Here is a 25,642-nt window from a genome sequence, read left to right as displayed (position 1 = left end):
CACTCTGCATTGAATTTAGTGCAGACAGGATCAGTCTACATCATCTTACTGGCTACAATCTACCTTACAAGATAAAGAGTGAAACAACAACAACAACAAGAAACAGTGTTGAAAGCCCTATCGACTCTGGAGTCATAGGAACAAACCTACGGTGTGAAAAGCCAGCAGGATGCTTTCTGGCTGGGAAGAGCAAAACAGAATTGTTTTTTACTTGGTAAGCAGTAGAAAAGCAGGACTCTGCTGTGGCTATGAGATGAACTCTTGCAAGTTGAATGTACAATCAAATCGATATTTACATGTATGGTTTTACTTTAACACATTCAATGGGATAAAACCCTCTGTATTCTAATCATAATTTCTGGTGGCGCAACAACAAAGACAGGGAAACAAAAGGAAGAGAAGAGTCATTTACAAACTTGTTGGGTGATATCAACAGTGGATACCTCTTCTTTAAGTACAAAATACTTTTGAACAAGGGAGTTTCACAGAGTAAAATAAGTCATCGTGCAGATCTGCAAGGCATGTTCATTGAGGTAGCAATTTGCATGAAGTAGTTTGTTGAAATACCTAGCAAAACATTATAGAGGAAAATCCCTTGCTGAGTGTCCCCCTACAGATCAAACAGCCTTGGTAGAAGGGAAAAGATTTGTAACAGCTCCCAATTTAAACACATACAGCAGCTCTGTTTGGGTCAATGAGAAGCAAATCTGACCTGAGTCCTGCTCCTTGAGCAGTCCAAGCCCTTCAGCTGACACAGCATCCAGTGACACCAGGGCTTACCATCCAGAAGGAGGTGAGCTGGGTATCTACAGCAACTTTGCAGAACAGCCAGCAGAGCCTGGCATTTCAGAGCAGCTGAAAGCTTGTCTCAAGGAGAAAGTGACACCAGTGATACTATTGCTTGAGTTATTTCCAGGAAAAACTATTTTTTTTAAATGCTGATTAGAAGCAGATTTTCGTTCCTAAAACTAGCTCATCCTAGACATCAGGAAAAAAACACAACTGCCATAGATAGAAAACTCTGACAATAGTGTTGCAGAACAAAGAGAGAGCATATGAGCGATTAGACAACCATTATTGGCTTTAGTTCCCGATAAGCGTGGGAGGCAGCAGTAAAACATCTGGCTTGTTCTGCGCTGCGCAGCATGGAAATGTCTTCAGCAGAACCACCCAAAGATTTGCAATGAGTGGGTACTCGCATACTGCTGTAAAATAAATACTGAGTGGCAGAAAGGGAAAAGCTGACGATTTTTTTTAGATCACCCCTGTCCCACGCATATTTTTCCCTTTTTGAATGTACCGCCCCTTGTCAGGGCTGCTGTGTGTTGATGGAGACATTAAAAGCCATGGATCCTCCAAGATATACACCAGTATTAGAAAGTGGGATGACCTTGGGTATTTATTCCCTTTACTTCCAGCCCATCAGTCCCCTAAAGCCCTCCTACCATGTGCCCATTCTCAGACGATATCCCTCACCTTTCCCAAAATGTGGCAAGGTTCCTTGGGCCAGTCAGTAGTGGTCAGAAACGAGCTGTTTCAGTGCTGAAATCCACCATGTGCAGTTACCATACCTTTAAGGATCGGGGCCATCCACACCCAATGCCTTGGTGTTGCCCCACCTGAGAAGCCCAGGGGTGCAGGGTAGCCTGGAGCATGCTCCCTTCCCCAGCTGCTGTCTTCAGGCAGGAGTACAGGAATTTTAGTTTGTGTGTCTCTGTCTCATATCTTGAGAAGATTTCTTCTGTGATATCACTGTACCACAGAGCCTCATGCTGCAACAAAAGGGAAGAAAAAAGCAATAGATGTGACAGGTGTGACCTTCAAAGGACCAAACAGAAAGGAGCAGGTGAATATAACTCTTTCCATCCTTTTTCTTGGATAAAGGGAAATAATCTGCTAAGGCATTTATAAGCTGCTCACGGAGATGAAGGGAACACTCTGGCTGTGTGCAGCAGGGGGGACAGCGTGCCTGCCCCCAGCCCTGCGGAGCAGCCCTCCCTGCAGATTTGCAAACTGCTCTGCTCCCCTCCACCAGCCCGCCTTCCCACTGGAGCGAGGAGCTCAGCCTGGCTTTGAATGCCTTGACTTGCATCACCTCTGTCCCTGCCACGATCCTCATGTTACAGGCAAGCAAGAAACACCTTCCCCTTCTCTAGGCTGGGTGTGAGGCAGGTAGCTCCTTGCCAGTGAACCAAAGGAGCGAGGATCTGCTTTGTGGGGACACTGAGGGGGCAAAGGAGCTGGCTTCACCTTGAAGAACTGATGTTTCCCTCCATGGGGAAAAGGAACGGGCACTGTGCTGGGGGATGCTGCTGTGGTGATCCACGAAAACCTCTCGGTGGGGTAGGGTTGCCGGAGGAGTCTGAGCGAAGAAACCAGGCTGGTTTCTTTTCCCTGGGTCGCCTTGGGGAGTCGGCAGCGGCCTCCAGCAGCGAGTTATCGAACAATCACTGCCGCTTTCTTCAGAGGCTGGGGGGAAAAAAAGGCCTTTGAGTGAAGAGTTAATTACAGGGATTGTGTTCCATTTCCTACAATTAAGGGAACCCATCTGTAGGGATTTTAATTAATGGAGATCTTATGGGGAGCTTCAGTTTGGCTGGAGGGTCTTACTGGGTGTACCATCTCCTCCTTTAGCTGTGCAGTCATTAGCATTTGCCATTAAAGACAGCATTGGATGGCAATAAATGAGGGATGGACAATACAATGGCTTTCATGCAGAGCAGATGTGTGCATTTGCCTCTTCCTACTCCCACCATCTTTCCCAAATTAATACAACTGCTGGCCACAAAAGTCTTTTCTTAAAAAATAAAAAATGGACATTACAATACATACATATGAAGCCATTTTAAAAGAATGAAACGAAGACATTTCACCCTGTATAATATACGAAATATAAACAGATGTGGGGTGGATATTAACAAGAACGATCTAAATAGGCCCCTTTTCATTCCCTTTTTTTTTTTCATTCTATTGTTTTTCTGTGTGTCATGATTAAAACCTGCCAATGTTACTTTTGATCCCTCCTTTTTTTTTTTTTTTCCAGTTTCCTTTAGATACAAGCCCTCTTTGGGGTAGGTTATTTTTTTCCCTCAGTTTAACCTACTGAGTTTCTTCAAAAAGTACCTCAAAGAAATAAAAAAAGGTAGTTTAAATCACATGTCATGCCTGGTATGCGCTTAAGATGCCCCAAAGCATTGAGTTTGTGCAGCCATGGGGCCTGCATAGCGTAGCCAAAAGCCCAAATCACTAGGCATCTTATCTTCTCCTGCCTCCCTGGGGCTTTGGATGGGAGCTGTATGTGTCCTTTGCTCCCAAACTGGGGGCACAGGTGCTCCCGGCCCTCCCTGCCTGCAGCACAAAGCGCTAACACGCAGCACAGGCCGACTCGCAGGGCTGAGCCAGGCCAAGCAGGCAGGGCTCACTGCACAGGAGGCCTTCAGGTCTGCTTCCAGATAAACCCTGTGAGACCTTCAGATGCACAGTGAGGGTCTAGGGGTGAAGCAAGCCAGTCAGCGGGTCTGCATTTCCTGGGCCCTGCCTATTTAATGCCTCTCCTGGGCCCGGGCCTCAGCCCTATGGGTGATGCTGCCCTTGTGGGCCACGTCCCAGAGCTGACCCACACACTGTAAGCTGGAGGCAGCTGCACAGACCTCTGTGGGGCACGAGATGATCCCAAAGATACAACTGGAGTAGTATTTTACACTACATCTGCAGAGGTGCTTTCAATCTCCTGCTGCCTGGATTTCACTTCAGTTCCTTCTATTATTTTTTTTCCCAGTTTACAGAAACCATTTTTCATTCACTGTCTTTAACGAGACACTCAGCTCCACAACAATATCCATCTCATCAATCTTTTCCCTTCAAGAGTGCTAGTGCTCTCATTAATGTTCAATCCCTTGTCTTATACACAAGGCTATACACATACACACACGTGCACATATATAATAGGTGTGTGCAGTAGGTTCTTTCCTTTTGTCTTTTTGTACTTTGCTGTGTATACATCGAGTTCGTAACGTTCTTGCAATTACACGACTGTTAGCCATGCTATTGATTTATTGGGCCCTGAACGATCTGTCCTCCTCTGTAGCAGCTACTTGAATTTTCCTGGTTGCTCTTAACACTCTCCTACATTTCTCTCAGGAAGAATATTAACCAGCTTTCCTGTCATGTCCTTTCTCCTGCTTGTTAGTCATCCGATGGGATCTACCCACCCATACATAGTTTTCTGGTGCGATATGCTCTGCAACAGTGAAGTGTATTTACCTCGACCTTTGGGGAGTTAACCTGAGTCAAAGCTGAATTCTAACTAACCTCAGATTACTATTTAGGAGATTTTGCAATGACTGCCCTCCTAACTAGGCCCACTGTGTTACCCAGAGCCCCATCAGACAGCTCTGCTTCCTCTTGTATGTGCTCAGTCTGCTCCCAGTGCAATCATTCCCAAATTTCCAAAGTCAAAAGCTTTACATACTGCCTATTCTCTGTCTCAGTGCCTGGAACAAGCCACAGTTGCCTTTACTACTCAGTCAAATATTGCTGGAAATGCAGTAGATAGACAATATGCTATGCAGAACAGCAAGCCTTTGGGGGTTTGAGGCATTGAGTAATGCAGCTTCTCCTGTGGGAGTGGTGCAGAAAAACAAACCAGCTGTCTGGATTGAAATCACGAGCAATTAACAGCAGTTTCAATTACCCAGAGCAGAACTTTATAAATATTTGCAAATTACACCCTACCTATTTTCACATGAACAGTGGCAACCCTTGAGAGAGCTCTCCCCAGATCAGAGGGATGTTGGCGGAGGGAATTCTGAAGGTCAAGAATTCAGGAGATATTTCAAAATCCTCTTCTTAATTAGAAGAAGCAAAGCCTCCTCTGCTGTGCATAGACGGGCACAAGAGCTACAGATAGAAATTAAAGAGGGTCATCAGAGAGAAACTCTGCCAGAGTGTTCGCGTCGCAACACATGCCATGGAAGGAATCCCAACAGGAAGAGATTCCACCCCTGCCCAGCCTTCTGTATCCAGTGGAGACACCACAATTGCACTTATAATCAGAGAAAAAAGGACTCATTCATATATACTTGCCTTGTGAGAAGAGACTGTTTTGGAAATGAGTGCCTTTGCATACAAGGAAGATTTCTTTGGGCTGGGGGGATCTCATTTTCCTTGCTGGGGCTGAAAGAAACCTAAGGATCCTAATTGTTGCCATGTTAAAACGATAGCTGTAGAGACAGCAACCCACCCCAGATAATCTGATAAAAATAGCTAAGATACATTGGGAATGGAATCCATCACCACCTCAGTGAAGCCACAGGAATCTCTCCATTGTAAGTGTGCTCCATGCGACAATGCCAGCTCTCGCAGGAGCGATAGTGAACCATAAATCATGCTAACTAGTAACAGGACCCACCAAACAATGCAAAATGCCTATAAATTGAGACTTGACTCTACATTCAGAGAGCTGTGTCTAAACTTGGAGCATTTGGGAGGGTGGCTGGAGGCAAGAGCCAAGTCTCTGCTCAGATCCTGGGAGAAGGACTTAGAGCTGGGACACCACCTATCAGGTGAGCTCTGAAACTAATGACACACAAACCATTGCATTTTGTTGCTAGCTGGTTTTGGTGACACTCTCAGCGTGTCTAAAAACTGATGCCCAGGTAAAGGAAGTACTCGTTTGCATTTGGGCACAGAGTTACGGATCCATGGTACCTGTATGATCGTATGCTTCTCTTTGAAATGCAGTTACAAATACCCAGGCACTTCAGAATATCTCAATCACCCTATATGCCTAAGTGCTTCGTGGATGGCATGCTAAATGCTTGCTTTCAGCAGACAATGAAGATGTAAGATGTAGCTCCATGCGTGTAAAGACGGCAGGCTCAGGTTCAGTGAAAGCCTGATTTTCACGGGAAGCTAACCAAAGTCAGCTCTTATGTCAGTGCCCATGCAAATCCACACTGAAGTCAGATTCAGATGAGGAGGAATTTGGTCAAACCTGAGTGTCTGACTCCATTTTGCTGTCATTAATTATTTAGAGATTGTCTACAACTGGATTTAGATCCTGCAATTGGGTTTGAAAGTCTTGGCACATGAAGCATCTCTCCCATGGCTACATTTTTGTCACAAATTTTCATGTATGTTAATGAGAGCAGAAAGAGGAGAGTGATCTCTCCTACAGCATACTCTAATTGCCTACTGATTCAAAGGAACATGCACACACATCCTAAAAATCAACCCAGAATTTTCTGCGGGTGGTGGTAAAATGCGAATTAAATAAGGGTTCATTGAGAAGTACTGTTGTGGTTGCAAAATTGCATTACTCTTTATCTGGATTCACAAATGCACATTTGATTAGGACTACAAGCACAAGACAAAATGCCTCACGGTGCAAATGCTACCCAAGGCGTAAAGATAACATTTCAATAATTCTTTTTTCCATCTACAGACATCATTACTTCAAGTAGCGTTTTACGGTACGGAGCATAAGACTGTAGTAAATCTTTCAGGTACTACCTACAAACATGCATCAAGGCAATTTTTCCTTTACCACTTGTGAGTGGATTTTTTTATGTGGCTCCTCAACACTCCAGCACTTAAAACAGAGGATAAAGCAGGGCTTTCCAAAGTGTGACTGTTTGCAGGCTCTGAAGCTTGTAGGAGCCCACAAAGAGCCTTGCTAATGGCAGCTGCCCCAGGAGCTCAGTGAGTTAGGCAACGGTCCTGAGCTCGCCTGGCTGTGGTGTGGACCAAGGCTGGGCTTGCCAGGTTTCCTGCCCTGCTACAAACTGTGTCACCCTGCACATGAGGTCTGTAACATGGCTCCTCAGACTGAGGTTTTCACCCGGAGCTGCAATGGATGATGTAAAAGTCTGACTTTGCCAAAACCCTTGGTGCCACCTAGCTCCACAGCCTCAGTGAGCACCTAAACCAACCACTGCCTCCTCCCGGCTCGTTCAGCCTCACCATGTGTGCAACACAAAAAAAAATAAAATTAAAAATCTCTTGTGAGCTTCGGATGCTCAGGAAGAAGTCCAGCAACAAGAGCCATGGCACAGGAGGGGTCCTCTCCTCATTAAGTACCCTAATGAGTAGCAGCGTTTAATGACACCAATAAAATCGAGGCTTGACTGAGGTAATAACCAGAAAACACACGGGTGGAAATACTTTGTAATAGCTGGTCCGTGCTCTTCAGCACTCAGCCAGGCTTTGCTGAGCTGATCGAGAGCAGAGCGGGGACAGCAAAGCAGCCGGCGTGGCAGCAGCCCCACAGAAGGAAGAGTTGGGTGACCCCACTCCCATCCTGAGGGGCTGACTGCAAGGCTGGGCCCACAACCAACAAAATCCCCAGGCACCAAGAAGAAAACCAAAGCAGCAAGCGCTGTAAGTGCTTCAGAAATCATAGCTCTGCGTAATACCCAAATTACTTGTAAAGGATCATTTCTTGCCCTTCCAGCCCCCTCAAAAAAGGCCTATATTACACAGGGAGTCATTATCAGGTTAGTCAAGACACAAGGGACACTAATTTACTCATTTACCCTTATTTGCTAATGCACTTCCCTTATCTGAGTCTTTGCTTCTTTTCTTCAGCTGGCTGTTCTCCTTACATCATCCCTTCTTCCTCCTCCAAGGTTTCTGTAAAATTTTTCCTAAATTTAACGTTTTTCTTCCCTGCATCCACCAGGCTCCCTTGAAGCCCCCTGCTCCCATGTGCCTCAAGGTCTGAATGCAACATGAATCGAGTTTGCTGGCTCAAGCCTCTCCTCTGTTTGCTTCTACCATCAGGCAGAGATGGCTTTCCTTAGGTAGAAATACTGCTAGTTCAGACGGGGTGAAAGGCACTTGAGAAACACAAAACACAGGTAATTAAAGACCTTGCAACGGCCACATGGTCTGGAGCTTTAGAAAGCAAACCAGACCTCAAGAAAATCCTCCTTCTCTGTAATTGCTGAGAGACTATAAATTGCTCTCGTATTAAATATTTATGGGCTCGCTTGCTGGCTACTCCCAGTCAGAATAACCGCAGTTAACAGGATTATCGCCTGGTGCTAGATGTAATTACCAGAGATAAGAAAATCACAGAAAAGCATAACTTACCTGCATTTGGTGCCCAAGCTGCCATTAACCCAAGGTCCTCGGCTGTGATTCTGCACATTGGCTGTGCCTCAGCATTTTGCAGCTCTTTTGTAAGTTTTGGATTGTGACATTTGCCCTGTGACCTGTTGCAAATAAAGCGATGTCAGTCCGAGGAGAGAGGCTCCTTTTTTGTACCTGTACCATCTTCTTTTCCGCATCTCCCATCTTTCTGTTCTGCCTGAGATTTTGTAAAAATTATTGAAATGAACTCCTTGCATTTTTAAATTTAATGTTGAATTAAATTTGCATTTGAAGTGCAGACAATTGCACTTCAGGAGCTTAGATCACTTGAACATTATCTCTTATGTCTGGCAATGGTGGCAGAATTAAAATTATCTGTCTGCTAGAAGTTTCCCCTCTAACCAGATTTTTTTTCACCGTGTTTGATTTTTTTTTTTTTTATTTATTTTTTTTTTTTTTACTTTCTGGGAAACAAATTGCAGTAAATAATCAAGCTGAAAGCTAAGGCAACATATAAAGGGTGAGAATCTTGTCTGCTTGGTCTTTTAAGGGAAAAAAAGGCAATTGCACAAGAAAAAGAAGGTTCTTTCTCTCTGGCTTCTTTCAGTCTAACCTAACCCCAATCAAAACAGAACAACACGGCTATGCTAGCAGGAGTTTGTGCACAAAGCCCCAAGGAATGGGCACTTACCTAAGGCTGTGTAACAGGACCACATTAGGGCAGAGGCAGGGACCCAAATCTCAGGGGGCCCAGCTCCACTCTTCGGTCCCAAGGAACAGAGACAACCTGGGAAGCATTTGAGGTAGCTAAAAGCTTGACCACAGTTTCAAAAGCCAGTTTTTAAAGTAATCTCTAGGTTAAATGCATTTAAGAAGATAATATATGTTGGTTTAGTACAGCAAACGTGGCAGCTTTCCCAAAAAGCAACTTCAAAAGAAGAGATTTGGTTTCTGACTTCTGGCTCCCCCTGAGCGATGCCGAGAGCTTCGTGCCAGGGGTCCAAGCACCCCACTCGCCAAAGCCCACCGCCATCCTCACTCACAAAATCCTTCCTCTGCCGTGGAAAGGCCTTGTAAGCTGCAGGGCTTCGTGCCAATGCAGCTCCCAGAGCACCATCTACAGCTCAGCAGAGTGAAAGCAGGCGGAAAGGAGGCGAGTTTGGGACAGCTGTATGATGCCATGAGCTCGCCGGAGGCTGCCACGCTTCTTGGCCCTCTGCAAAGAGAGAACCTGTGATTTTCAGCAGCCTTTTATACTTCTTTAGCTTTTAACACAGTAAATGATGGATTTTTCCTTTCATCTCATACTCAGAAAAATTACTTTGTTCCGAATTTAAAGTTTCAGCAAATAAAAACAACTTCAAGCGCATACATGGCACGCAACGTTTTAATTTGCCATAAAGTTAAGAACTGTCATCTTAAATTAACGCGGTTCAGAGAACGTAATAAGTAGGTGATGACAAGAGTTTTGCATAGAACACACATCAAGAACTTGGAGGGTTTTTGTTTTGTTCTGCATCACTTTCCATAGTCCCAGCTACACATATCCCACGCTACAGCCTTCAACGCGCTTGCAGTGGCTGCGGCAAACCCGGCCGTGATGGAAGTCCGGCTTCAAACCGTGATGCCATGAGGGTACCTGACTTCATCGCAAACTGCCCTTTTCTGACAAGGTGGGGAGATGGTAAATGCCTTACTGTTTTTATGAGAAATCCCGTCTGCGTGGCAGGAGCTAAGTTACAGGAAGGTTCGTGTAAATGCCGATTTTCAACAAAAAACAGTCAGACTGTATCAGTAAGCCCAGCATTTCTGATTTTTGACAGGTCTTTCTCCTCAACCTAAACTAGCCAAAGTTCCCCCTTTTAGGGCCATCCACAGTTTGCTCTGGATTTAACTGTTTCCATTCCCCTCCTTTTACAAGCCTCTGCCAGCAGCTAGCACCGGCATTATGAGATGGCCAACCAAGGCCCTCTGAAAAACACTCAGTTCCTGAAGGCCTGAAGATGCTTACACTGACATTTATCTTTTATCATGTATCAGCTACAGTCATCCTTTCCTGGGGTTTAGTTTCCAAGAAGCCTTGGTCTGAAACTCTCTCCTATCCCCTACCAATTCAGGGTAGGGGTGACTACATCCCTCTAGGTCAGGACTTCAAGGAACACTTGAAGCTCCATTTCTCTACTGTAAATTTGATTAAAAAACAGTATCATGGTCCTGTTCTTGTTATTAATCCAGTATGGGTTAATAACACACAGGCAACTTCCCCCAAAAAATCACAAAGGGGTAGTAGGGGCAGGAGGAGAATGTGACAAACCTCTTCACCGCAGGTCTTCAGACTTGCCTGCACCAAGAGGAATCCTTTTTATAGCATTTGAGGAGGGGGAAAATTAACTTACCACATAAATGAACTCCTTGGGAAATCTTTTTACATATTCAACTTCCAGACTGTTCGGGGGAAAGGTGATATTGAAGTGTACTTTCTTACCTTGATTAAGTTTCTTTGTGGGATATTCTTAGGCCATACATTCAGAAGTGCTAGGTGGAATATTTCATTTAAATGGCATGATTTCTTTCCAGTAGAAGCTAACAGAAAAAAATAAAATTCAACAGAATCTTGTCTGACAGAATAAGTCATTTCCTGACACATACTTTTAGGACTACTGTAGTCTTTTTTTCTTCTCTCCCCTCCAGACTACTTAAGCAAACAGAAGAATTGTTTATTTTACTGGTTACTTGTGTCACTAAGAAACCTCTCCACTCTACTTGGACTGAGCTGTGGAAAGTACTTAGCATCTGTTTCTCCATTCTCAGTGTTAAGATTTTTCCTTGAAGATTAGTCAAAGATTCTCTGCCTCAAGACAAAGAGCATGCCTGTATTTTTTAGTAGTACTTTTGATTTTGTTATTACTTCCAAATCAGTATGCAAGGATATTTACGTTAACTTATTGTGTAAATAGCAATCTAATTTCGTAATTAGAAATCTAATTATCATCTAAAATCAGGAATATCCAGAATCATGGCAGCTAATTCTGCACCAGTGCTGAATATGTTGTCAGCCCACAAGTCTGATCTGAATTATCTCCAAACCGACACACAGAAGTACCCCATGACTGGAAATCAATCTTGTGATACTAAGAACAGATAATTAACTCCTCCCACATAAAAATAATTTCAGCATCCACTCAAATAGGTAACTGACTGCCTTATATGTTAAAATGTAGTAACTCAGATTGCTTCTTTGGAGATCTTAATAGCCTAAGAAAACATTTAGATACAGCTTCTCTAAACATTTCAGACAGATGCAGAGTATTGACTGAGTAGCTAATAAACCCGATGCAGTTTTACACATCAACATCCTCAAAGAACAGCAAATTAGCTGCAGTGCAGGAAGGACTGCCAGGCTATCAAGCAAATTCCATTCATAGCACAAAAAACACAAAACTGGACTGTGAAGAAGCACCTAATAACTTAATGGTGAAAAACACCTGATGTTCAGAATAGATGCACACAATTTCAACAAAGGCCCATATAATTTGAATAGTGTTTTGCTTCAGTGGCATGAAAGTGAAAGTTAATAGTTCACTGTTCGTGGCTTCCAGATTAAGTCTAAAAAATTACATTTCCCTCCTTTTTCCCATTTTGCTTGGAAATATGTTCTCAAACAACAGCACACATGAAGACATGTATCCATATGTAATTTTTTAATAACAATGTATGTCATTACTGAACAAGGCAACTGAGAAATACAAGGACTGGACATATACATGAAAATTTTACAATTTGACAAAAATTGGCATATGACTTATATACAGATGCAATTAATGAAGGTTACAATTCTACTGTATTTGATTAAACACAGTCCTAAGCACTTACATTATGAAAATTTGAAGTTGATCATACAGACATCAAATTCTGGGATCTAAAAATAATAGCAGTTTAAAAACTTCAAAGCTTTCTATGTCCATCCATTTTACAGAACATCACTACAGCTCTTCCTACAACCATATACATGAAAGATTATCAAAAATATATTGATGGGTCTATCACTAATCATGAATGTTTGTATTTACATTAAGTTAGCAAATACTTCACCAAATAACTTTATATACAAAACTCAATTTGTCCTTTGTGAAAGAGTCATTAAAAAGTTAAAAACCATAGAAATGCCAGTTAGAAACAACGCATTCCAAAAATTGAACTTGTTTACAACAACTGAGAACAATTTAAAATAACTTATGAAAAAGTATGTTATTTTAGTACAAGTACTCTCACAACTCTTTAGTTCCAATACAGAGTAGCAGAAACTTCATCCGGGGTGTTGAGTAGTATCTTCTCTTCCAGTAATGCTGCAAGAAAAAAAATATCTTAAGCACTTTGTCATGCAGGCTTTGAAAAAAGGCAGAAATAATTCAAGGAAAAGAACTCTTCCCCCCTTCTCTGTGCAGTAAGCCTTGTCCCATTCATACTGGCTCAAATATTCTGAGTTCTCATTTCTTACTCTTTAGAGACCAAAAGGGGAAAACAAAAACAAAACAAAAAAAAACAACCCACAGCCTCTGTAGCTTAACACGATTCAGAATGTGCACACCCTTTTGCCAGCAGTGTTTCTGAATATGTTCTTGGCTGATCTTTACATTTGACTGTCATGCTCTCGCAGCACGCTTTGAACACCCCTAACAAAAAGTCAGTCTTCTCTGCCAAACTAGGAACCCCTCCAACCTGTCTCTCAATTGAATAAGAGCTTAGACAGGAACCAGACGTTCACTCTGCAGTTCACTCTTCTACACAGACACGAGCACCTAAGGAATTCTGGAATACAAAACATGGATGCTGAATGAATCTACACATACTAAGGATCAGACATCTACTGAAACATGGACTCTTGTAATTGCATTCCACTCAGGCACACTGAAGTACCAAAATACAATTTGAGAACAGAGAAGCACGGTTTACAGCACTCCATGTTTGCGAGAAAAGATCCATCAGTTTCTGGGTTTTCAGCTCACTTCTTCTAGAAACAAGCAACAGGCATTATGGAAACAATGCTGTGATTCTTCACTGAACTGAATCAGCGCAATACAATTGTTCATAATGCACTGCAATGACTTTGTCAAAGTGCTGACACCACATAACAAGCAAAATTAGATCTTGCTGTCAAAACCAAATGAAGTAGATTGAATTTCCCTTTTTACCTCTAGAGATGCTGAATGCATTTTCTATACTTGCTGCATGGAATCCCTGCCTTCCAATTTCACCAGTGCCTCACATATTATTTTTCTTCTGTATTCTTCAAACTCCATAATGACCAACTCTTAAACCTCTTTTATGAAAGATAAGGGTGGAATGGCATGTCAACCACCTTTAATCTAGACAGCCACACTCTTACTGTTGAATCTTGTCCCCCCTTCTTTCAGACAGGCCTCCATTCTTGATTTCCTCTGAAGTCATTACTCTAACATGTCTTGCAGGTAATCTTCCTCATTTCTTTCAGCTCATGCTCACTAGGAGAAGGGGTATAACATTTTTTGTCTGCTTTTCTTTCTCTGTACTGTTCCTAAGTATATTTATCCAAAACACAAAATCCAGTTAACTTCTCTGTTGATGACTACACACAAATCAAACTGCTTGCACAATTTCTGCTTCTTTCTACACATTTTCACACCTATTCACATATATCCAGGAAAACATCCTTCTCCAGATTCAAATACTTTTTACCACAGCTTTCTTGACAAACTTTGTCCATCTGAGCATCCTGCTCAGGTTACAGACCAATGACAAATGTCCAAGTCTTCATATCATCCTTCTCTCTAGATCTTCACAACCAATAACTACAGCAGCATTTTGCACTCTTTTATTGTGTCTCTCAAAAACATGTTCTCCTTAGTCCATTTGTATGTCTAAAACTCATCCAAGCTCTGAGACAATCCTTTTAGGCTGTGTTAGTCTCCTGATTCAGGTCACTGTACGCTCACACAAACTGTTGCTGACACAATTTAAGGCAAGATGCAGGAGCAGAGAGTAACTGAAGCTACATAAACAGCTCTGCTAATGTGTAGGAAACCACAGTTCAACCATGTCCCTTTCCTTAACTTTCCTTAATACCTCAAATAAGGTGTCCAATAACCACTGGCCTACTTCTATTTTTGTAACTATTTCTGCTCTCATACCTCATAAGCTCTCCAGAGCAAGGATTTTTGTTTGTTTTTGGTCTGTACAGCACCTGCAACTGAAAGATCTGGAGCAAAAATTTAAGATCTTTGCACTGCAGCATAGTACACGTGGTAAATCTGTACAGTAATTTATTCATTAACAGGATAAATGTAAGGCTTTGCAGTTCTTACCAGTTCAATTTGTGCTCTGTCGCTGGACTTTTGGCCCAACGCTCTGAGTTTCTTCTTCTGGATTTGGGCGTTTCCCTGCACTAATACCAGTACCAAGGGATGTTCTTCCTGATAATTTAAAACCAGTATTTATATCAAGGATTTATACCAAGACTCTATTATACTTTTATATATTCACTTTTTTTGTTTTGTTTTGTTTTTAAATTACCTGCTTGCAATAAGTGTGATTGTTGATTGTCTCCATGGGCATAGTGTAAGATACTACTTGCTTGACAGTAACCTGTTCAGATACAGTAGATATTATAACAAATAAAATCCAGAACTGCAAATCAGTGCAGTTACGTTCCTTACAACAACAAAAAAGCCAATTGATTTATTTTCCTTCATCAAGAAAAATCCTGCAACACCATCCTGAATGAAAGAGTTCTTATCTCAAAAAAAAAAAAAAAAAAAATATCCTCATAACAGAATCTATGGCAATTAAATAAAAATTAAATAAATATGCACAATGAAAAATACAGTATGTGCATGCATAGTTATGCACTGTATTTGTAGGAAACTGAAGTTAATGTGTTTGAACATTGATATATTCTACGTTGCTATGAATTTTTATTATTTATACTTTCACATCTTCTCATCGTATAACTATTCTTTTATAGAAATAATAGCAAATCCTTAGCAAAATTATGCTGTAGAAAAAACATAAGTAACAAAAGATTTTAATTTTTTTTCTGGCTCGTGTAAGCTATCCACTGGCAACCCTGACATAATGCATTATGCATCCCACATAAGTAGTGCAAATTAGCAAAAGCAGTTGCAACATTTCTTATTCTGTTGTGGTGTTCTGGGTATTTAAACAAAACAGATTAGTCTTTCGTGACCAGTAAACATACAGCGTCTGTTAAGACTGCAAGGAAGAGACAGTTACGCTAAATTTGCTTGCAACTCTGACCTACTACAAACCACATCTTCAATCACTGTGCAAAGCCACTAACAATTATGGAAACAAATTAAATGAGTATCCACACAAGATTGTGAAAGTTGATTACACATGGAAAGAGTGGTAATGAAATCAGGGAAAAAGATAACATGCAAATTTTGCAATCAAATGCATGAAGTGAAAGTTTGTCTTCCAGTATTGTGCATTTGAAGTAGCCTAGAATAACGTTCAATAATTTTGTTTAGTCATGCTTGTGATCCCCCCTTCAAAACAGAAATATTATTCTAGATGAGTAGTTGAAAGATAAAAGTGACAAGACAAGCAAGTTTACTCTAAGACATAATTTTTATGTTTCAAGAACAGAAACAAGGCCAGTTCCAAGTTATAGACAGCAGCTGCCACCAAAAATTCATCCATTTTATATTTATGTTTTGTCTTTTTTTCCATAGTTGTAAGAACCTGGAGATCCTCTACAGACAAGCACTCCCGTAATACCTTGCTGCTGAATCCCACTTGTTCCTGCATGAGAGTCTCCCAGGGCACAGGTCTGAACACCAACTGTCTGACCGTCGCCAGTTCCCAGTTGAGCTCCTAGTGAGGCAGGAAAAAAACATATACAATTAAATTTGGGAATTTAAAAGACACCCCTCCACCTATATCCCCCTTCAAGAGGTAGACTGAGCATGGCTTTGGGTTTGTTTTGTTTGTTCTTTTCTGTTTATTTGTTAAACTACCTCCGAACGGGTCCAAAGCTCTAATGGTTTCAACTTTTCAAATTCAAACTTGCAAATTTGGATAAATGCACAGTAACCTCCTACAAAATGTGTAAGTTTGATACGAAAAGTAAAAGTAGACCATGCATATATACATACACTTGAAAGAGTGTACATGCTAGTTGTTTAACTAAGCCCTTCTTACCTTCTGAATCCCTCAACTTAAAAGAAAGAAATGCCCAAGCACCCAGCTTTAAGAAGTCTAGACTTCCTTTCTCTAATGGTAAAGTCCACCTTCTGCTGCAATTTGCTTTTAACTTTGACCAAAGCCTCAGGAGAAGATAAAAACAGTAAATTTTCAGTTCTGTCCTAGCCTTTAACAAGGAGGAGTCTAAGGTATACATAGTATTCAAGATGATGATGCATCAGGGATTTATACAGAGTTAAAAACATCATAGAATTAACTAGAATAGCTGACTTGGAAGGGACCTGCCTGACCACTTGAGGACTAACCAAAAGTTAAAGCATATTAATTTAAAGGCATTGCCCAAATGCCTCTTGAACACTGACAAGCATGGGGGCATCAACCACTTCGCCAGGATGCCTCTCCCAGCATTTGAACACCCTCATGGTAAAGAAATTTTATTACATATTAGACTAGATATTAGGAAAAGTGTCCTTATTTTGCCTGAGATTGAGTTAATTTTTCTCATGGTGACCCGGGGGGATGTTGTGTTTTGGATTTAGGAGAAAAATAATGTTAATAGCACCGATGTTTGACTTGTTGCTGAGCAGTGCTATCAGTGAGTCAAGTACCTGTCAGCTTCTTGTGCTGCCCTGCCAGCGAGGAGGCTGAGGCTGCACAAGAAGCTGGGAGGGGACCACAGACAGGACGGCTGACCCCAAGCAGCCAAGGGATAGCCCATGCCATAGGGTGTCACACAGAACAATAAAACCTGGGGGGTTGGCTGGGAGGGTGGCAAGCAATTGCATCGTGTATCATTTGTTTGTATATATATGTACATACACACACATTTATTATTATTTTCCCTTCCTTCTTCTGTCCTATTAAACTGTCTTTATCTCAACCAAAAGGTTTTACCTTTTTCCAGTTGTCTCCCCCTTCCCACTGCTGGATTACACAACATGAAGTCCCAGTTTTGCTTTTTTTTTTTTCCCTTAGTAACCTGTTAATCTTGGTGTGCTACATTAGGAATATTAATAGCATAAAAACTTTCATCAAAACCATTTGATAAATTCTGTATTAAGTTCTTACAGACACTGTCAATCATACTGCTGTTGGTGCTATGGCAGATTCCAGTAAACAATCTAATGCTGACAGAAGAAAATTTACAGATTAACAGTTCTGATTTGAAAATTCAAAAATCACTACGTATTGCAAATATCAGGATGCTTGGATTTCTAAAAGATCACATTCTAATGCTTTTGAAATCAAACCCTTTGACACACATTAATAAATGATTTGGGGGGAATAAAAACAGTACAAATTTTTCTTCTATGTTTGAGATGAAAAAAGATCTGAAGATGTCTTTATATAAATACTGCCAAACAGCGAAGAAATCTGAAAATGTATAAGTGATTTGCACTGAGAACTGTCTTGTGAGAACAGCTCTTAATTATACATAACAGCAAAGGCCTTATAGAAGATGTTTGGGCAGTTCAGTTCCAGTACTTCCATGTATGAAAAAAGAATTTGACTGACCTCCTGTACTACCACAACCAGAAACGCTTTCTCCTGGTGAAAAGCCCATTAGCCCACCACTTCCATTTCCGTTTGGATTAGAAGGCACTGTTGCAAGAAGACCTAAGTAATGAAATAAAATTTAAAGACAAAAAAAAAAAATTAAAATAGCATGCTTTGTTACTCATGAAGGCCAATTCTCCACCCTCACCCTGAGCAGTTTACCTCTATAACAGAGCATCTCTCCACCTCCCCTATTGCTGGGATCTTGCCAAGTAATTCTAGCTCATAATTACTTAGTGGGCATTTTCCATATAATATTCTGTATAATTTTTCCAACATGCATTAAAGTATTCAACATACTGCACTAGACTGCATTGCATGCTGATTCAATATCCATTATTAACAGAACACAGACTGCTTATACGTTTCTGAACGATGTAAATGCACGTGGTTTGCTTCTCAGAGCAAAGGGGATGGTTTTTGCTAACTAGGAAGAATGCTATCACAGCTTGCATCAGCATCTGAGCAACAGCACGTGCACATATATGCTATGACTGAAGTTATGAACCTAATCACTGTTATTAAAACTTAGCTGTACAGAAGTATCACAACACTCACTCAACCCAGTTTACCCAAAAGCTTCCATAAACCTAAATAAAAAGTTTTCTGGAAAAGATTTGGAAACAGACAGCCCAATCAATCCCTTTTTGCTCTTCTTGGTTACATCTAATATTTTCATATACTTGGATATACAACCCTGGTCACAACACAGACCTCACACCTAACCATGACTATGGGATGAAGTTATTAATTGCTAGAAGGAGAGAGAAGTTTTCAAACAAATAAAGCCAATAGCCATACCCAGTCCTCTGTATCGGGAAAGCTGCTGGTAAATTTGTTTCATCCTCTCAATATTCAGACGGCTTGCTTCGGCATGATTTACCATTGGTTTGGGATAATTAACTCCTATAATACATTTTGCAGCCTTCTGGATGCTCTCTGGGGCATTCCAAGGATCATAGATGTATTTTGCAGGGAAACCTCTAAGTACAGGCAAGTAACGTCTTTAAAAAAAAAAAAGAACAACATTTTAAATATCAAGCTATTTAAGCTACTTGACAGTTTAAGCAACGCCTACAAATTACCATAACCTCTGGACTGTGAATTACCTGATATAATCTCCATTTGGGTCAGTTCTTCTGCCAAAACCCACTGGACAGTAGCAGTGGAAAAACTGCTGAAAGAAGGAACTGCAGGATAACCACATCCAGCTCCCAGCATTCACACTCCAGTCTGCATCAAGTAAGAGCTCTTCAAAGACCTTGAGAAATCAGAGCAACAAGTTAGTGTGAACACAGCACATCTCTGAAACACCTACATTTTCAGGAGCTGTTCAGAGTCTTGGATTTCAGCAGAGTAAATCCAGCTCTTCCACATGGCAGCATTCTTTCTAAACTGGCACATTCACAGACTGCTGAGAACACAAGTACAAACACTTACCTAGGCGTCAAAGTCAAGAACAGAAGTGATAGCCCATTTTGGCTTTTAACCTGTAAAAAAACCTTGTAGACATCTCAGAAAGGTAAGACCAAAAAGTTGCACCTTTTTGCTTAAACACATCCTTAAAAAATAAAACCTCAAAGGATGGCAAGAGTCTGATTACTTCTAAGTGTATTTGTTGCTTCTGGAAGAGCTGCCACTGCACGTTACAACTTCCTCAAGTCTTTGCTAACTTCCACGAAGCAGGAAACACAAACACACAAGGCACATTTCTAACTGTTACTCTAAACACCTCAACTTGTATAGCAGCTTTCACTAGGCAAGGAGACCTAAGAGTAAAAAATCAAGAGTTTCAGGATAGTAAAAACATTCAAAAGCTGTGATCTTGAAGGCCACCAGTTAATCTAGTAAGTCATGGTTTTGAGGATACACGTTTAATGTAAACATCTCCAAGAATTTAAAAGTAACAAATGAGGAAGCTGATTTAAATCTGGAACTCAACACTTGCAAAACATTCAAGTTCCTAGCACTGACTGTTTATTACTTGCTTTATTACTTGTTAACAGAGACAAGCCTAGTGTGCATAACAAGAAGCTTCTTTGCTCAATAACTTTTGCTTCACTCTTTTGCTTCACTAACAATACAGGCTAACAAGAAAGAAAGAAGCCTTAATCTTTGAAGGAGAACTTGCATACTTTTTTTTTTTTTTTTTTTTTTAATAAAAACAGCACACTGAGTAGTTTTCAAAACAAATACTTACTATCTATTTTCCAAGTTCTGATTTTCCTTTCAAACTTGCATTGTCTTCAAAAGTTCCAAAAAAAATGCCACTTTCTTTACCCTAAGACTCTGAAACTTAATATGTTAGTATTGCCACCCAAACTGAGCTAGTATTTTTTCCAAAATAGTCTCAATAAGGCAATACTGTTGAACAAGGATTTCTCTCTATATACGTTCATGACAGCATTCATACTACAGTATGCCATGAATATTACAAAAGTAACATTGCCTATATATCTGCAACTACTAGTAAGAAAAACCCTATTATTCAAAACAATTTTTTTTTTTTTTAAGTAAACAACCTATAACATAAGATCTTTAGCTGAATGCTAAATGCTAGCACACAACTATTCCACTAGATGCTGCCATGTCATAAGACTTCAGAAATAACATTTCCTTGGAAAGCCAGATTAACTTTTGCTAGCTAGGGACATATGAACTAAATATCCTTCCACTGCACAAGTCTGGTCCCCCATACATCTGTATTATGTCAAGAATAGGAAAAAGTTGGCACTCATCTGTAATACAGTTTCTTCATTTGGCTGAATTACCTATGCATGTTTATCTTCAATGCCTGTATCTATGAACTGCAGGAGGAAAATTCCTCAGACAGCTTAGTTGTTGTGTAACTGAGACTTATTTATTTATTTTAAATGGAACATGTTTATTTGCAGCTGATCTGTGGAGCAAGGTGAAGTTTCCTAAGATTATATACATATATAAATGTGAAGTTAAAACCATGATAGCAAGTAAATTATTTTTTAAACTTCAGAAATAAAGAACTATTTTGTATTGATTATTATCATTTAGTAAAACAAATGCCGTCCTTCTAAAAAAAAAAGTAAAACTGATTCAAATGCTAAGATGAAATTTCTCCATTCTTTTCTTCAGAAGACTGACATTTGCACTTTGAACTTCAACATTTCCTGGACACTTCCATGGAATTAATTGCACTGAAACTACAGCTAAATCACTTGCCTATACTTATACTGCTAACATTAGGTGAATGACCAGAAGTGTCTGAAAAGACACTGAACTATTATTTTTTTCCCTTTGAATTCATGCGTTCTTTCTTAGCAGAGAAGCAAACAAGATGTGAACAGAAACTGTGCATGCAATACAACTGGAAATTAGTTCCAGTTACAGGAGTAAACCATACTTACTTGTCAAGACTTAAGAAGAAATCTCAAATTTAAAAGAATCGCAGACCTATTCTGACTGCACAAAAGACTAATATAAGGGTGTACTCAGGCAAAATCTTTTCTGCCACTGGTTTGATCAGAACTGATTAATTTTGTCCACAGTTTAAGGCTTCATATTCAGCTTTGTCATTTTGTGGATATCATTACTGTGTAGTGTATCTGAGGCTTCAGTGTTAAAATTCTAAAAAGAGAAACAATACCTTCATTCCTTCTTCCCAACTAATCCAGAGGTCACCTCGAGTCAAAAAGCATGCCACAGCATGCCGCGCTAAATGGTGAATCCAGCCTTCTTGACGAAGCTGCGTCATAATTGCATCAATCCAAGGGAAACCTGTCCTGCCTTCTGCCCACTTGGCCAAAGCCTCGGGATTTTTATCCCATGGAATTTGAACACAGATAGGATTCCCCTCCATTTTATCAAACCGTGGATTGTTAGTCGCCGCTGTGTAGAAAAATTCACGCCATAACAGCTGGCCATAGAGGGAGAGGGGAGGGGAGCTGTTCTTTTTTACCTGGAGGTCAGCATTAAAAGGAAAACATTTTATTAGGAGAAGGTAAGGAAAAAAAAAATAAATCAATAAATCTATGAATGTGTAGTTATCCATGTAGAAATCATACCTTTTTGTACAGGTCCGTTAGCTTGAAATAAAAGAGACGACAAGACAAACAGCCAAAGCGGAGGTAGGGACTAAGCCCAGTAGGGCTTGCCAGAAGGGAATTTGCGTTCATTCGTGGCCTTTCAAAGTTTGCTACCCAAGCCTTAAAAAAAAAATCCAAAACACAGCAATATCAGTCTACAGAGTAGGTAGCAAAAAAACCATGAAGAGAGAAATTGTGCACTGTCTATAACTGAATCCAGACACTAGACAGGTGATCACACTATCTTAGATCCAAGATAAAGCAATCAAACATTCAAGGGGTTCCTCCTGAATGAGTTGAGCCTCTAGAAGATAATTCACCCTGATGCAGAAGACACGTTTCCCAGAACCAGCTATCCTTTCTTTAAATATAAAGGAAACCAAAAGAACTAACAGGACATTATATTTCAGAGGAATCCCCTTTCAAAAGGGGTAAGAACTACGTTTCACATAAAGTAACTTCCAAAGAAAAAACAGTTCAATTCTCCAAAGTACAAAATGACAGACTTTCTCCAAAATTTAAGAGAAAACCTATCATCTTTTAAAACTACAAAACAGCAACTTGATTTACATTATTATATAAAGGCCTTGAGTATAGGTTTGCTTTTGTTTGTTTTTTTAAACTTCTTGCCCAATTCCTTTTACATTTCATTGCAAAGGGCAACTATGTTTTCCAGGTATGTCATATTTGCAATGATTTGAAACATACCTTTCGTTCTAAATGTCTTTCCAGTCGTGTGAGAGCTTCTGTTTCTCCCCCAGGCCATACTGCAGAAGGCAGACCATCTGTGTCAAAACCTGAAAAACAAATTAAAACAAAGAAATTCCTTGTTTGCCTCTACTGTAGGGCAATAAAATTCTGGCATATTGACACTCGGTGACATTTTATTATACCCTGAGCATAGCCTTAAGTTGGACATGTGGCAAAGTACAAGTTTTGTAACAGTACACAATCAAGTCTTATCAAAGCCCATTCAACACCTCTAACTTGCAGAAAAAGGTAGTTTTTATATTCCATTATCAAGCTTAATACTGAATTACCTTTATTAATCGCACTTTTGTTTTGGCACAAAGAAAGAACACTTTCTTTCATTTTCCAAATTACGTTCATGTTTCCAGCTCTGCAATATATGGTCTTAACTGCAAGTTTCACTTTTTCATACTACTAAGAAGCAGGAGTTATTACAATTTACAGAATGCTTGAAAACTTTTTGCATTGCATTAAAAGCAGGCATGCGATCTTCAGAACTAATACACTCATTTCATTGACCTTGACATAAATAACAGATTGGGATTATGGTCAATTTGATGATAAATAAGTACTTCTGCTGCAGAAGAAAGAAGAGAAGGTAAGACTTCGTTCCCCTCTTTTCACCTTCAAAATGCTGTTCACCAGGAACATGAGATAACATGTCCACGTACAGTTTAGTGAGACCTTCCTTCCTTAAAAAGGCTTTAAAAGCAAAGTCTGTTGTAAGGGAATTCAAACAGACTAGACAGAGCTGCAAGAGCACAGCCAAAATCTGTCCAGACTCTTTTGTTAAAGATTTAGTAGTCATACCACATCTGTTTGCTTTTTAAGTGGGGAGCTGGTAGGAAATCCAAATATTATAGCTTGATAATATTTCTCAACATTTACAGAAACAAGAGATTTTTTAGAATCTTCTAGAATAATTACTTGCTTTATTGTGATTTTTTTGGCATTACAAGACAAGAGCTGTAACTGTAAAGGGTCAGATCAGTGACATGAAGCACGAGGATACCAAATACATTTAATAATCTTTAATACTTCACTTTGTATTAGTTTGTTGATGATGATTTGGTATCATCAGAATAGCTATGCTGCACTACGGGATGCTAAGCAGTACGTAGGGCAGTTTAAATTATCTGACCTACCATTAAAAAAACAGCACTTAAGATGTACAGAGCTCTTTATCCTTTTCTTGTTCGATTTGTATGTCACAATTGGCATCAGTTTAACAATTAACCATAAACAGACCCTCTCTCCTGTGGTTATTTTTATTTATTTATTTATTTGTTATGTATTATGCTTCCAGTGGTAGATTACATCTTTCTTGTTGCACAATGTCTAAGCAGTCTCAGAACATACCTAGCTCTTCAAGTGATGGGACACCGTATTTCTCGTCATGGTCATCAGAAACCGGAGTAGTACATTTTTCCATTACTTCGGGGGTTATGGTCTCTACTGGCATCTCCAGCGGTTCCATTCTACTAATTAGAGTCTGGAATCGCTTGTAAGTAAGAGGTGGCTGTCCTCCGTTTAATTCTATGATTCTGGAGTTAAAAAAAAAAAAAAAAAAAAAAAAAAAAAGGAAAGAAAGAGACAAGAGGTATGTCAGACAACGGCATATTACAATGCATTGTAAAAATATGTAATTTATATACATTTATTGTGCAAATTGTATAAAACATATACACCTATACACACGTGGAGAAGAAATTTTTTATCTGCCTCTAGCATGCTATAAAGAAAAACAGATACTCATGGTAATTCAGATGCTTTCAACCTTAACTTTACACCACCCTTTTTCCCTCCACCAGGGAGACATAAATAAACTCTTAATAACCAAATCAATTATTTTTAACTCCTGGGTTGAGGAAAGTCCCCCTGTAATGAACACAGACAGCTTGAGGCAAAGATAGATACAGATCAACCAAGCAGATGAAAGACCACAGCTACATAGATAGGTTGGGTGCATCTTTATTAGACTATGCTATTTGCATAAAAATGCATTTTTCTATTCTGGTATTAAAAAGAGAGCAGTTTCCATATTCTGCTTTGTCAATCTTTAAATACATCTGCAATCTTGGAAACAAGAAAGCTTCAGGTGTGGGGGAAGAGGGCATTGGGGGAGAGAGAATTTTTCATCTTAAACAGTGGAAGAATTCCCCATCCTCTCGTATGTTTAGCTGCCTCTCATACATGTGGCTTCTAACAGAAGAAAACTGGCACCTACCACAATAAATTACTCAACGTCAAGAGAAGCCAAGTCATACTTTCGAACAGTTTGCAGATTATGTTTCTATAATAGGGAGCTAATACTAATCCATTTAAATAGATCTCTGGCAAACTATAAACAACACATTAGGTAATGCAACACAGGGGTATCAAACAATCCCCAATTAGTTATTGGATACAGAACTGAGAGGAAGCAGCTCTTCAAAAGTTAAGAACTTTTTGCTAACTTGCGTGCAAGCAAGTGACAAAGACAGAAAAATCTAAACTAACCAAACAACTAACAAAAGCAGACAGCAGTTGTGAGAAGTTAAAGGTGTTTGAACCACCTCACTATGAAGTGAGATAATTAACCATTATTTTCAAAAGAACCCAGAAGTCAAAGCTATAATTCAGTTTTCTGCATCAATTTTGGAGTTCCAAAATTCTACTCAGTACGTAATAAAATTTGCACGGATAGACAAATGGATAAAAAACATGAAAACAATTTGTAGTCTTGCTAACTCTAAAGCACTCTGCACAGAAAGTAACACACACTATCTAAGCAAATCCTGCATACCTTTTTTCTTTATAAGACCAGAGATAATGGTAACTTACTTGTCTAGGTCATATAACGTATGGGAAATTCGAACAATGACCTCCACTCCAGCTTCACTAGCCAGCTTCTTAATTGCTGCATCTCTCTCCTTCCCAAATGGTTCAGAGTCATATTCAATTGAAAGTTTCGCAATGTTCCATTCCTGAAACACAAA

At 40.0% G+C, this 25,642-nt stretch overlaps 1 protein-coding gene and 1 long non-coding RNA gene across 3 annotated transcripts in view; both read right to left on the bottom strand.

The window, feature by feature from the left end:
• Positions 1-291: 291 nt before the first annotated feature.
• Positions 292-4,899, bottom strand: LOC311429896. Its single transcript, XR_014688454.1, has 3 exons — positions 4,735-4,899; positions 2,251-2,469; positions 292-1,772 (listed from the first exon to the last, which is right to left on the bottom strand). It is a non-coding gene; the product is annotated as an uncharacterized lncRNA (long non-coding RNA).
• A 6,881-nt stretch (positions 4,900-11,780) lies between these two features.
• Positions 11,781-25,642, bottom strand: part of CRY1 (cryptochrome circadian regulator 1) — a 37,787-nt gene continuing 23,925 nt past the window's right edge. Inside the window, exons 3-14 of one of the 2 annotated variants that reach the window (XM_084524855.1) lie at positions 25,488-25,630; positions 24,024-24,208; positions 22,623-22,711; positions 21,894-22,034; positions 21,476-21,787; positions 18,963-19,114; positions 18,655-18,857; positions 17,812-17,913; positions 15,871-15,966; positions 14,644-14,715; positions 14,436-14,543; positions 11,781-12,440 (exon numbers count right to left, since the gene is read on the bottom strand). In XM_084524855.1, the coding sequence (XP_084380981.1) occupies positions 14,440-14,543; positions 14,644-14,715; positions 15,871-15,966; positions 17,812-17,913; positions 18,655-18,857; positions 18,963-19,114; positions 21,476-21,787; positions 21,894-22,034; positions 22,623-22,711; positions 24,024-24,208; positions 25,488-25,630 (1,599 nt within the window). In that variant the 3' untranslated portion in view covers positions 11,781-12,440; positions 14,436-14,439. Of the gene's footprint in view, positions 12,441-14,310; positions 14,330-14,435; positions 14,544-14,643; positions 14,716-15,870; positions 15,967-17,811; positions 17,914-18,654; positions 18,858-18,962; positions 19,115-21,475; positions 21,788-21,893; positions 22,035-22,622; positions 22,712-24,023; positions 24,209-25,487; positions 25,631-25,642 lie in introns of those variants that run through there. The other variant, XM_084524856.1, reaches the window with a different exon arrangement.

Source organism: Aythya ferina (assembly GCF_964211825.1).
Source record: "Aythya ferina genome assembly, chromosome: 1".
Taxonomy (NCBI): domain Eukaryota; kingdom Metazoa; phylum Chordata; class Aves; order Anseriformes; family Anatidae; genus Aythya; species Aythya ferina.
The sequence above is the reverse complement of the archived record's forward strand: the minus strand, read 5'-3'. Positions and strand labels throughout refer to the sequence as shown.